At 45.0% G+C, this 12,599-nt stretch overlaps 1 protein-coding gene across 1 annotated transcript in view; it reads left to right on the top strand.

Moving 5' to 3' along the window:
• The window catches only part of MROH9 (maestro heat like repeat family member 9), a 43,924-nt gene that overhangs the window by 22,767 nt on the left and 8,558 nt on the right, over positions 1-12,599 (top strand). Inside the window, 7 exon segments of the mRNA XM_024578616.3 lie at positions 228-377; positions 3,018-3,172; positions 5,097-5,262; positions 6,416-6,558; positions 7,446-7,583; positions 9,564-9,684; positions 12,164-12,305. Of these exon segments, the coding sequence (XP_024434384.2) occupies positions 228-377; positions 3,018-3,172; positions 5,097-5,262; positions 6,416-6,558; positions 7,446-7,583; positions 9,564-9,684; positions 12,164-12,305 (1,015 nt within the window).

Here is a 12,599-nt window from a genome sequence, read left to right as displayed (position 1 = left end):
ATAAAAAGATATGTATAATTTAGCTTGCATTATAGTCATCTTAATACCAACCCAGGGTCGATTATCGTTTTTAACATTTTTTAATGGAGGATGAGGCCCACAACAGCAAAAGTGACTAGAGCCCACAAAAACCACGTGGCGCTACCTAGCCCCAGGCTTCAGTGTGATGCCTGAGGTCCGGGGATGCAACTGGGGCCTGAGGTCACGGCTCTCTCTCTGGGTTGCAGAGTATAGGACACATGTTGCTGCCATCCTTGCTGACTGACTTCGTGTGGAGTCTCCTGATGCGACTCGCTGTGCCTGACCGTGGGATGGCAAAGGAGGCGGCCAACATGCTGAAACTGACCCTGGAATACCACGCCCACAAAGTCACCATGGTGAGACACCGGCCAAGGGGCATGCGATGACCCTGTCAAGTGCTCCTGTGGCCATTGGTATAGACCTACTTCTTCTCATATACAGGCCTTGCCACTGTGTTGTCATGTCAGTAATGAGGTGAGGCTTTTGGGGTGGAATATTTCAAGCATCCAGAAAAGTTCAGAAAAAAATGTAATGGACATTTTATCCACAATTCATCCACATCATAACGTCTTGCCGTATTTACTTCAGATTTCTGAAATAAGTAAGTGAGTAACAATAAACTAGTACAGCTGTCATTCGAATCACCCTCGGAACCATTGAGGGGAGTTTCAACGGCCCCCAGCTTACTGTAGGTTGGCCACCTAATTTGTGGGGCCCAGTGCAAAGTGAAACATGGGACTTCTGGTTCAAATGCAGGCGGGAGGTGCCATGAAAGGTACATGCATACGAGTCCTTTCCTTTCCACCACCGTCTGTCTCTTTCTGTCTCTCTGCCTCTCTCTCTTTTTCTCTCTCTGTTTGTTGTGGTGTTTTTATTTAGTCTAAGTGAAAAACAACTAAAATTTAAAATTATAGTATGGATTTCACCATCCATTGTTATATTGTGTAATTCCAATTACAGCTGTAAATTTAAGAGCATTTGACTCAACAAAATAATGCAATTCATAGCTCTTACACGCATGTTTTTCATTCTTCCCGGAAGACTGGCAACGCTACAGAACTCCATTGTTTTTATTTCACTTCTTGTCGTTCACACATTCTATGAACGTTCTCTATCCTCGGCTTATTGAGGAGGAAGGAAGACAGAAAGGGAAGATGTATGGGGTCCCCATCTTTCTCTTCCCTCCCAGGCCTAAGTGCTCATCTTGTACTTGCTTTGTCTCCCCCTGAACTCCTACACATCCCAGGTCGACTGGAATTCCGTGCACCAGTGGTGACTCACATATTACACGTATCTCCTCTGCTCTCGCGCATACTCTACTGTCCCATGGGAGTTCACTCACAAACAAAGCGGGCAACATCTGAGCTTTAAACAAAGTGAGGGGCCTTCAGAGGTGGGACCCTGTGCAAATGCACAGGTCACACACCCCTGAAACTAGCCCTGGTGGTGACAGGAGGGGGCAACTTCAGTTCCCACACCTGACCTTGCAGTGTTACGTGACTGAAAATAAATGAGAGCTGGGACTCAGGTTCAGAGAGCAGGAAAGGGGGGGGAGGGGAAGGCTCCTCGCAGATCTCCTAGTGCCACCACCAAGGGGGCATTCTGAGAGCAGCATATGGAATGGCGGCGGGGTGGGGGGGGGGGGGTTGCTGAAAGGCAGTGGTCACATCCGTGACAAAAGAAAACTCTCCCCTCACACAGCAAGAAAGGGAGGCTGGGTAAAGCCATACCAAGTCCCCAGAGAGGAAGAAAAGCCAAATCAGCTGATGCTAGAGTAAAATCACTAAACACAGAGGGAAAACCCCGAAACAATGACTGGTCAGCAACCCAGCGCCCCAGCCCAGCTCCCACACACCACTGAACTGCTGAGTAAAGTGGGCTCTTCTCTTAAACAGGGTTCTAACACCACTTACAATGAGAGACTGTAGATGGCGAAATTTATCCCCCCTGGCCCCGTCCTCTAAAATGGCACACATAGTTTGTGGCCTCACAGTCTCTAAACAAGGCTGATGCAGGGAGTTTTCCCTGGAGGGTCACAGTAGGCCATTGTTTCTGGAACAGAGCAGACAGTACCATGGCTGCCTCATTTGGGGGACACACTGCTTTCATAGGAGGAGGAGGGGAGGAAAGAGGTCTAGCCCCAATAGTTAACAGGCCCATAGAGAAGAAGAGTGGCTTAGGGTCTCCCATTTCTCGCTCACCCGGTGCGGACGTGGAGAAGGAATGTCTGTACTACTTGACACTTCACCTTTTTTCTTTCCTTTGGAGTAATGGGCTGAGCGCGTATCATTGAACTGTATCTGAGGCAACTACAACAGAATGGAAATATACTTCAACTTTCCGGTTAGTGACTTCTGGGGATACGGGCAGATGCAGCCTGATGCTGAATACACAAGCACTGGTCTGAGACTAATCCCCAGATCTAGCTAGTGCTCTCCCTATTCAAGGATGAATCAAAGTGAGGAAAAAACACAAGCAACATGGGGCCTATATGAATAGGATTTCCAAGATTATGACTCAGTGTTCGCTGTTCTGGGCCATCCCTCCAACACACAGCTCACTCCTTCAGTATGGAGAGTCAAGTCATCTTTAATTGTTTAAAAAAATGAAGTATATGGTTCCATTGTTATTCTGTTCCGTTATTTTGACTTTCTTCTTTAAAAGTATGAATTATAGCTAGGTTTTCTATATTGACCTTATATATCTCATATAATTAAATTGTGTATATTCCCAAAAATAAACATTTTTTGTAAAATGGGTATTTTTCCCACTATCAATAAACGCACAGATAGGTTTATTCCTCAACCAAGTAAGTATTTTGCATTGTGTGGCCACACACATAAATATGCTTTCCACTATTATTTTATTTCTGGGTTAATTGCTTGCCGCCTTGGTTTTTCTGAGAATGACTAAATTCTTCAGTCCAAGAAACACCTTGCTCTGGCAGGGACTGTGGCCCAGGAGACTCCTGCTGACTTGTGGAATTCCTTCTCCAGGTGTCTAAGATCGTGGAACTTATTTACACACAATTGTGTGAGAACTCTAACCATGTTATGAAGCAAGCTATGTTGCGGGTCATCACCTTGTTGACACGTACTTCACCGAAAAAAGTCATCTTTCAGCTGATGGACTACCCAGTCCCTGCAGACAAGTAAGGCCCCCTCGCCTCTTCCCCAAGGGGTGGTACACAGTGCCCAGAGCCAGACAGACCTGGACATGCCAGTTCTGGCTTCCTTTTTTTTCTGAAAGGGAATATCTACTTTTGCATCACGTGGGATGACTGGAAGCCTTAAATAATGTCACACAGGTCATTCATACACTTGTACAATACCTGGCTCACAGCAGACCATCAAGAAATGATCACTGTATCGTTGAGCTGAGTCTTTGTGTTCTGCATCTCTGATAGAAACACACCTCCCCTCAACGTGATGATGAGTTTTTCTCCACATGGAATGAGATTCATAGTGTTCTTTTCTCCTCTATGAAAGACAGACGTTCAGATATTTCCACCCACCAATAAAATAATGAAACATTAAACATTCCCAGGTGTAACTGGGAGCCCCCTACCCCTTAGCTGTTTATCTGAAATTCATGATCCAGGATCACAAGAAACATTTAAGAAGAAAATAATGCTAATGTGAGCCTATGGGGCAGTGAACCTACTAAGCACATGGGAAGAGATTAGGAATTACATCCCTCTGTTTCTACAATTTGTTCATTGGAGAGGAAGGTGTTACTTCTCAACTATTCATAGTATGAAAGGCAGATGGTGATATATTTAGAATAGGTCTGGGCTTTGGAAACAAAGGAATCTGAATCCTATCCCAGCTACGCAAGTTTCATAAACTCCTTGATCCTCAACTTCCGTTCTGTGAACTGAAAGCAGCTCATGTTACGCATAAAGCTATTACAGGGGCCAACGAGGTAACATCTGGGACAGGGCATCGAAATCAACAAAATGCTAAACCAATTCTATGATGGACTTTCTTTTTCCAACAGAAAGATTGTATTTATTTAGGAAGCTTAACCTCACAAAGAAAATTGAGGAAATTCCTAAAAACTAAAATTCTTGATAAGACTCAAGTGTTTTTCATTCAGGAACTAAGCACCCACTGTGTGTAGAATATCACTAGCCTTCCAGCATTTTGTTAAGTGGAAGGAACATCCTCACACAACTGTGAAGTAACAGTTTGCAGTGAATCCAGTACAAACAACATGTATTGAGGAGGTACAGAAAGCAAGAAGATTAGAGTTGGGTGAATTTAATTAAAATAGTCCGAGCAGGTCTTCCGAAAGAGTAGGTGAGGTAGAAAAGAGGAGGGTTAGGAGATAGGCTAAGTTGGAAAAACAGAAGGGAGCCCTGGACAGCCAGAGGCATGACCAAGAGATGAGGGAATGAGCCGGGTACGTGAGATTTTGTGTCCACGTGGCTTCAAGCATGCTTCTAAGAGGCAGGGGCAGTTGAGTAATGGGTTCTAGAGAACTGGGCATGTCCACGTGCTTGGGGACCAGCCCCTCATATAGCAACCTAAAGGCAGAGAGACCAAGCAATAGGGTTTGGAAGCCAGCATGGATTGACAAGGTGGCAGGAATACGCCAGCACGAAGGAATGCAGCAGCTTTTAAGATGAGCCACAAGAAGAATAATCTTGAAGAACAGCTGTGCATGCAGGGAAAGGAGCTAGGGGCCTGGAGGCTGAGAAGCCAGGATTCTAGTCACACCCATGTCACTAATTAAATGTGTGACATTTGGCAAAATAGCTCGCTCCTCTGAGCCATTCATTTAATTTTAATCATTGAACTTCACATTTAATTTTCTAACCCTTCGATTTATAGTTTTTTATGTGCTTTTATCTATCCTTTTTTTTTCCAAGTGGTGTATTTATTGATATGTTAATTTTATTGTCATATCAGTTTTTAAATATTCTATTATCCCTGAACAAACTGGGTCATTAGGTGGGAGGGAGAGGACGTGGGGGGCAGAACGCTGATCGGTTCTCGACACTGAGCTGAACGTACATTTAAAGAGGTGGGGACACCTCAGGACTCCCACTGTGCGGGCGGGCTGTGTTGCAGCACTTTGACCCTGATGTGGCAGGCCGCCGGCTCCGAGGCCAGCGTGGCCCTCCCCGTGCTGAAGACCATCTTACTGATACTGCGAGGAAAGCCTGGGGAAATGCAGGAGAGCCTGGCGGACAGAAGACGTTTCTCTCTCGATGCTACAAACATGATGCCCGTGGCGGTAAATCACCCAACGCGCGTTTCTTTTTCCTGGTGGCGTTTCCTGATCCTGAAAATTCCTCTCTGCCCTCAGGCTCAGTCATACTTCCTTCCACGGTCCTGCTCCCCTGTATGAGTTCATTCATTCATTCCTTCATCCGGCACATATTTATTGAGTGCCTACTCTGTGCTTCTCCCTGTTCATGAAGCCGACATTCTGGTGACAGACACAATGAACCCAAAAAATGTGTCACGTGTCAGATGACAGCAAGCTTAGAAGAGATACAAAGAGCTGGGACAAAGAGACAGTGACGGGAGGGTTTGGGGAAAGCGGTCAGAGCGGGCCACTCTGCTGAGACGACATCTAAACAGAGGCCTCACGGAGATGAGGGAGTGATGCTTGCAGGTGTCTGCGCAACAGGGTTTCTGACAGAGAAAAGGGCAAAAGCCCTGTGGTGACGGGCGCTCGCCTGACACATCACTGAACTCGAGGACGGTCGGAACAGGACTGAGCAAGGGTGACCGTGCAGGAGATGGTATCAGAGAGGCAGCCACCAGCTAGGCATACTCGCTCTTACAGGCAGGTGAAGGCCTAATCTCATCTCACGTGTGTCCCTCACTATCTGTCTCCCAAGGACCAACACTGCCATTCCTGGGAGTAAATTCAAATCTTACAGAGATGCAGAAAAAAACGGAGAGTGCTCCACAAATGTGAGGTGGGGACATGAGTCTCTCTGATGTGGACAAACGGTCAGTGGGCCCAATGATGTGTTAGGGACCCAGCCCGCCTCCATTCCTATCTCACTGCCCTGGATTGTTGAAGTACAGGGAGGGCCTGGAGAGGCATAGAATAGTCTTCGTGGCAACAGATGAAGGGGGCCTTGGGACGCATGCCACCCTTGGAGAGGAGCTTGCTTCCTGCTGGCCTGGCAGCAGGGGTGGGGGGGGTGTGCATTGCCAATAATGCTTTGGGAGTTCATGGCCACGGACTGCCTGGCACGTTCCTGGCTCACACAGACTTAGCTGCTATTGGAGGAAGGAACGCACATGCAGGCTTCAGGCTTCCTTGGAGGAGGAGGGGGTAGGGTGCAGAGTCCCTCGCTGCCCCCATCACTGGCGCTGACAGGACTCAGAGGAAGACAAGACAGTCTTGACTCTCTTCCTTTCCCTTGTAGGCATCCCAGGCCCTGTGCACACTGCTGCCTGTCCATTCCTACAAGAAGGCGGTGGCCCAGTTCTTCCCTCAGCTCTTGATGGCCCTCCTGTTCCAACTGTTCTACACCTGCAACATAACACTGGTGATGGAGAACAAACTTTTGTGAGCTGGCTGCCTCTTTGCCCTCGGGTTGAAGCGGAGGCTTGATAATCCCCTGGGCGGTACATTCATTTATGGCCACTTGCCCTTCTCAGAAGCGTGGAATGCTTTCCACGTAGTAACTACTCTGGGTACCTAGAAGTCAGCCAGGACTTTTGCTGAGGGTGGGTGCTGTGTAGATAGGACCACCCCACACAGCAGGGCTTAGATCCACCTCTAGGAGAGGCCACCGCAGGGAACATCTGCAGGGAGCATGCGCAGGGAGCAGCAGGAGACCCAGTGCTCTGGCTGGGCCCTGTCCTCTCCGCCAGGTCTCTCCATAAGATAAGAGAGCGTGCCACATAGTGCTCTGGGGCGTGAGGGCTTGTGATAGCAGGCACTCGTTCTGCCCACATCAGGTAAGCTTTGGCTCTTCCCTTTCACCCAGGAGAGCACAGTCTGGGAAAATCGACACCCATCTGTCTGCTGTTTGCCCTCATCCAGTTCCTAAGCCAGGCGGGACTCTTAAGTGCTGTCTTTCAGGCAGACATACCAAGTAAATGAGAATGTATGCTATTGATTTAAAGCATCTGAGGAAGCAAATCAGCACCTTGAGCAAGTTATCACATCATTTAACACCTTTTGCTAATAAGCTGTTAAGAAGTGAATAAACGAATAAGCTGCCCCAGGGTCAATCCTAGGCTATATATGTTGCAGCCCCAGCTGTAGCCCGCACCCCAGGTACCAGTACTCAGGAGAGAGGAAGAGCATTTAATGGTCTCCTTCCTCTCCAATACCCCCTTTCCCCAAACCAGCATCCTGCGCAGGACGGAAAGGAAGGGCAGGTCCCATGTGCATAGTTATGTGAAGGCCACAGTCAGACTGTGACTCTGCTCTCCTCTGGGCCCTAGCTTTGCCCGGGACGCCCTGAGAGTTCTGCTAAATTGCTCCGGGCTGCAAGAGGTGGACACTGCTCTGAACAGAAAGAATTTCTGGGACCAGATCTCCCAGGTGCTGTTTCACCACCACGGGGTCTACCTCATTGCCACGTAAGAACAGGCTCTGTCTGTGTGGGATCTGGGTCTCTGCCCCCACCTTCTCTGTCTTTCTTCAGTGAAGCCACATGGGAGCACAGCCCACACCCACTTGAACTTCCCAACCCCCACCCCCATAACCTGTATTGCCATGTGACTCCTACTTCCTTGCTGATTTTGAGGGGTGTGTGCTTTGGGACTGTCTTCTGTTTCCTGGCCCATGTGCCTGGTGATATAGATGCCTAGCCTCCCTCTCTCCACAGGACAGGTTCCTCTTTCTGACACAGACAACTAGGGCAGAATCTGGTTTTTCTTTCCTCCGTGGTCTGCTGTGGGCATCAGCCAAATACATTCAGGAAAGGATAATGAAAGAGGACTTTTGCTTTTCTAGTCCTCCCACAATTTCTTTCCCCTGGTTAGCCTGTTAGTACATAGCAAGCTTCTGATTCTAGGGATCAGATTTGCTGATCAAGAATCAAGATGCGCGCTCTTGACAACGTGACAGACCATGTGAAGTTGTGACTGACGCCGAAAGTCCAGTCCAAATGGGCTCTGGGCTCCCAGTGCTTTGAAAACGGTATCTTATTTGCACGTAGATTTCAGGAGCATATCTTGTTTTGTAAAAGTTCACCTGCACCCTCCAATGGCCCCCAGTTAAGTCACTCTGTTCTTAGTAATTTTGGATCTTCGTACTCAAAGTGAGGTCCACAGACCAGCAACCACAGCAACATCCAGGAATTCAAAATACAGAATCGCATGGCCCACGCAGACCTACTTTGTCAGAATCTGCATTTTAGCAAGATTCCCTGGGTGATCGGCATTCACGTTAAAGCTCTAGAAACACCAGTTCAGGGTACCAACCTGGGGTCTTCAAATGGAATCCATGCCATGTCCTCCTTCCCAGTCCTGCCACTGCCAATCTGATCCAGGTGTGTCAGGACAGCTGTCAGCCTGGCCAGTACTCAGGTGGGTTACAGAGAATGGCTTGGTGAATCAGGGTTCACCAGCTCTTCTCCAGCACCAAACTCTCTCCTTCCTTATTTCATTTAAAGGAAAGACTTGGTCTACAACAATAAAGGTGACCTGCACCATCTGGAATTGCCAAGACAGTTATTTTCTCTCCCTTTGGTCTGGCACTGATGGGAGGTTGCGGTAATACAGAGCATTCTGTTCTGTAGCACAGGATGGGAGACAGGAAAGAGCAGTGACGTTAAGAGATGTTGTCAGTGACCCGAGGTATACACAAGGGGGATCCAAAAAACCAGAATTCTCTTCTGTAGGGCAAGCCCCTTGTAGTATAGGCTTCCCCACTTGGTGAGTATTCTAGGAACCCATCTGTTATCAGTGTACCAGCTGATAATGTTGTGAGAGGTTGCATTTGGCTTCAGTGAAATTTTTTTGAAAACTCTCTCAATGCATCTGCCCATTTCATGATGAGTGATTTACGAGCACACCTGCCCACACTGTGCTGAGTGCTCATCAGTTTTTGACCAAAACCAGCATGACCCCCGTGCCCCACCCTCTGTATTCACCCAATCTTGCCCCGAGTGACTTTTTCTTGTTTCCTTGATGAAAAAGTCCTCAAAGGGAAACATTTTGCCCATGTGGAAGAGGTGAAACATGAAAAGTCATCAAAATTGACAAGTTCAAAAACTGTTCTGAGCAGTGGAAAAATCATCTGGGTAGGTGTATTACATCAAATGGAGAGGAGAATACTTACAGGGTGACTGAAGTGTAAATGTGTAAGAATAAATATACAATTTTTACAAATTCAGTTTTGGGGGGTCCCCCCATACACTTCCCCACAGCCTGTGTAGAATGTATACTGGGGATGCCATTTACCTGGATTAGGGAATATTAGAGAATTTCATTCTTGGTATCTGGATGGTACAAAATATAAGAATAATAATTCTCTCTTTACTACCACTAGAATCTGCCCACACAGAAAGTGTTCTCATCTTCTCTGCTAATTCAGTGCCGTCTCCTCCTTTCCAGAACCCTTGGTGAACACAACTTTCCACAGTTTCCAGAGACCCTGCATTATCTCTACAAGCTCTCCGTGGAAGGTCCTAGAAGGTCAGAGGACAGTGTGATCACAGTCATCTTCCTCACTGAAGTGAGTTTTATTAGGAGACTGTGAACAACCGAGTTCTCACTCCCTTTTCTTACTCAAACGTACCTAACACTCTAACCTTGTACCTCCCTCACTGAATGTTTATTTCACCATGAGTTAAAACGATGACAGATATCTGAGGTTGACGGGTAGGATGGAGATAGAGCTGGGTTATGAACAGTTGAACCCTCAGCCTTTCCTGGAGTTGGCTTTTATCATTTCCTCAAGTGTGTGGATCTGCACAAACACCAGTTACTTTTGAAATACCAATTCATATATCTCTGCATGCTTGTTAAAGTATATTGAGGGATAATTGAGTTTACTAAAGATAGTAGGTAGCATCTGAGATCTAAATGATACTTCAGGCTGTCTGGAAAAAAAAAAAGAAGGGATGGTCCAAATAACTGGGTGAAATAAAGATTAGAATTCCATTACTCTCTATATGAATATTACATCATCTATTGTAATGCCATACTAGAGTCAAGCCAATTGAGGAAATCCTTTTGAATCTAACTTTAGTTTTTACTAAATAATTAACTACTTAAGCAAACATCATTTAATTAATAAGCATAAAATTCACTACTCATTGGTGATACTACCTTTATTAATTTTGTTATTAATTTCATACACATACACACATATTAGGGTCTGTCTCAGGTTAATTGCTAGGTTCCATTTAATTTTCACTCTCGTGGGAAGCATCATACTGTTGAAATATGGCCATGTGCAAATAAACTTTAGTATCTAGCAATGCAACTTCTCCTCAACTCTTCTTTTCAAAATTTCTTTTGTTCTTCCTATATATTTGTTCTTCTAGTTAAAGAGAACATTGCCAGCTTTAAAGGGGAAAAAAGCTCTTGCTGAAATTATTACTTTAATTACATTAATGCTATGAGCTTCTTAGGAATATTTGATATGCTTATATTTTAATTTTTATTTTTACTCAATATTTTGTCATTTCCATATAAATTTTACATATCATTTTTTGGAATTACTAAGTAGCTGATATTTCAAATGGTTAGTGTGAATGTGGCCTTTACATTTAGATGTTCGAGCTTATGGTTGCTGAATGTTCAGGAAAATTAAGTTATTATCTTGAATTCAGCTAGCTTCCATATAAATTCTAATGATATTTTAGTTCATTCTCTTAGGTTTTCTAGCTGTATGATCCTAAAGTGTGAAAAATTAGGATAATATTGTTACCTCTAAGTCATTATGTTTATTTTCCTGAACCATGTGTCTTCGCCTTGTCCCTCACTGAAGTTCCATTTGGTGAATAATTCGATCTCTCCTTTGCTCACTTAGTACTATTATGACCTTAGTGTTTTTCCCAATACATTGTATAATTCTCTCTCTCTTTTTCTCTCCTTCTCAACACAGATTTGTGAAGGATATCAAGTTAACCGAGGAACCCAGTGCTTTAACTATGCATCCTTAGTGAGATACATTTTAAGGACAAAAATCTTTTTTAAAATACTCACTTTTATTCAGGAGTCTTATTAATATTGTGTGTTGAGATTGTAATTTTAAAACTGAGGCATGCATTACAAAGCAGAAAGCCAATATGTACACACATGAATGGTATTAGGCACCAGGGTGGTCCAGGTAAGAGAAAGATGAGGCAGTATAAAACCGCAAGAAGTTAACATAAACTGTGTTACATTACATTTGAATTGAATATATCAACACTGTCAAAGTGAACTTATGACTAAAAAAAAAAAGTATCTCCTACCTCAAGTAAGGGCCCAGAAGACATGATATGCCAGTAACAATCAGTACACTCTAGCACCCCCTTCTAATGGTTTCTCAATACCATTATTCACTAAAAGGAAATGTGTCCCCATAAAGAAATGAATAATTGCGGGGGCAAGGGAAACCTAAGATGAGCCTAGGACATCTAACTTTTCCACAAGCAAAAAAGTGCTCGAAGGCAGATGGGCCATGTCAAAAGGACACACGCATCGGCTTGTGGGGGCTCCTACCGGCCAAATTTGAGCATCAAAAGAAATAGTAACATCAAATAATTGTAATATGTTGAAAAAATTTAACACATAAGTCCTTGTTACTACTCAAAATTGGAAAGCTGGAAGAGAGAGGGATGCCAGCCAGTAAATGTAGAAAGAAGGCTAGAAGAAGAAGGAAAAAAACACACCATTTTGCAAGTCCCAATGTAATAAATGAATGAAGAAAAATTATTAACAGTTTTAAAACCATTAAGTGAAAGGCTGCTGGAGAACACAATACTCATGTGGTACCAAATTACCGCCCTGCAGGTCAGCAACTAATCATAAAGGAAAATGTGCCTGTACCATCTGCTGTGTGGTGACATGCGCACAGGATACATATGGGAATATGCTGAAGTGCTGGGAGCTGTAGTGTGACTTGCGTTCCAGTTTCACTGACAATGTCTTCATTTTTATGCCTGTAGCAGAGACTGCGCATTGGCCTTTACTCTGACAACACATTAGCTGTTTTCTTTCAGCTCCTGAATAAATTCTTCAAGGACCCATTCCCAGAAGAATTTCTAGTTCTCTTCAGGAACTGGATCAACGACTCCAACCCTGCAGTGAGCAAACTGAGCCTGCAGAAGATCGCCAGCATGGCGCCCGTCATCAACCAGGTACGTGGGCGTGTGGCCTGTGTCTGCCATCACCTTCCACATCACACTCTCACACTTGATGTTGCTCAATATCCTTGCTGAGGTTTTATCAACAAGGGATCGGGGTTGACTGGAAGAATTGTGTTAAGTCAATTCAGTGGCATTATCACCTAATTTATATTTTTCCCAGAAAATCATTCGTGGCATCCAGAATTTATCAGCATCGCCCTACATGAACATCCTTCTTACAGTCTAACCACACACATAAGTTGATTTCCCCTCCAACACACACACACATGCATACATGTTAATGACCATC

The sequence above is a fragment of the Desmodus rotundus genome, chromosome 12 (genome assembly GCF_022682495.2).
Source record: "Desmodus rotundus isolate HL8 chromosome 12, HLdesRot8A.1, whole genome shotgun sequence".
NCBI lineage: Eukaryota > Metazoa > Chordata > Mammalia > Chiroptera > Phyllostomidae > Desmodus > Desmodus rotundus.
This window is presented reverse-complemented; position numbering and strand designations above follow the sequence as displayed.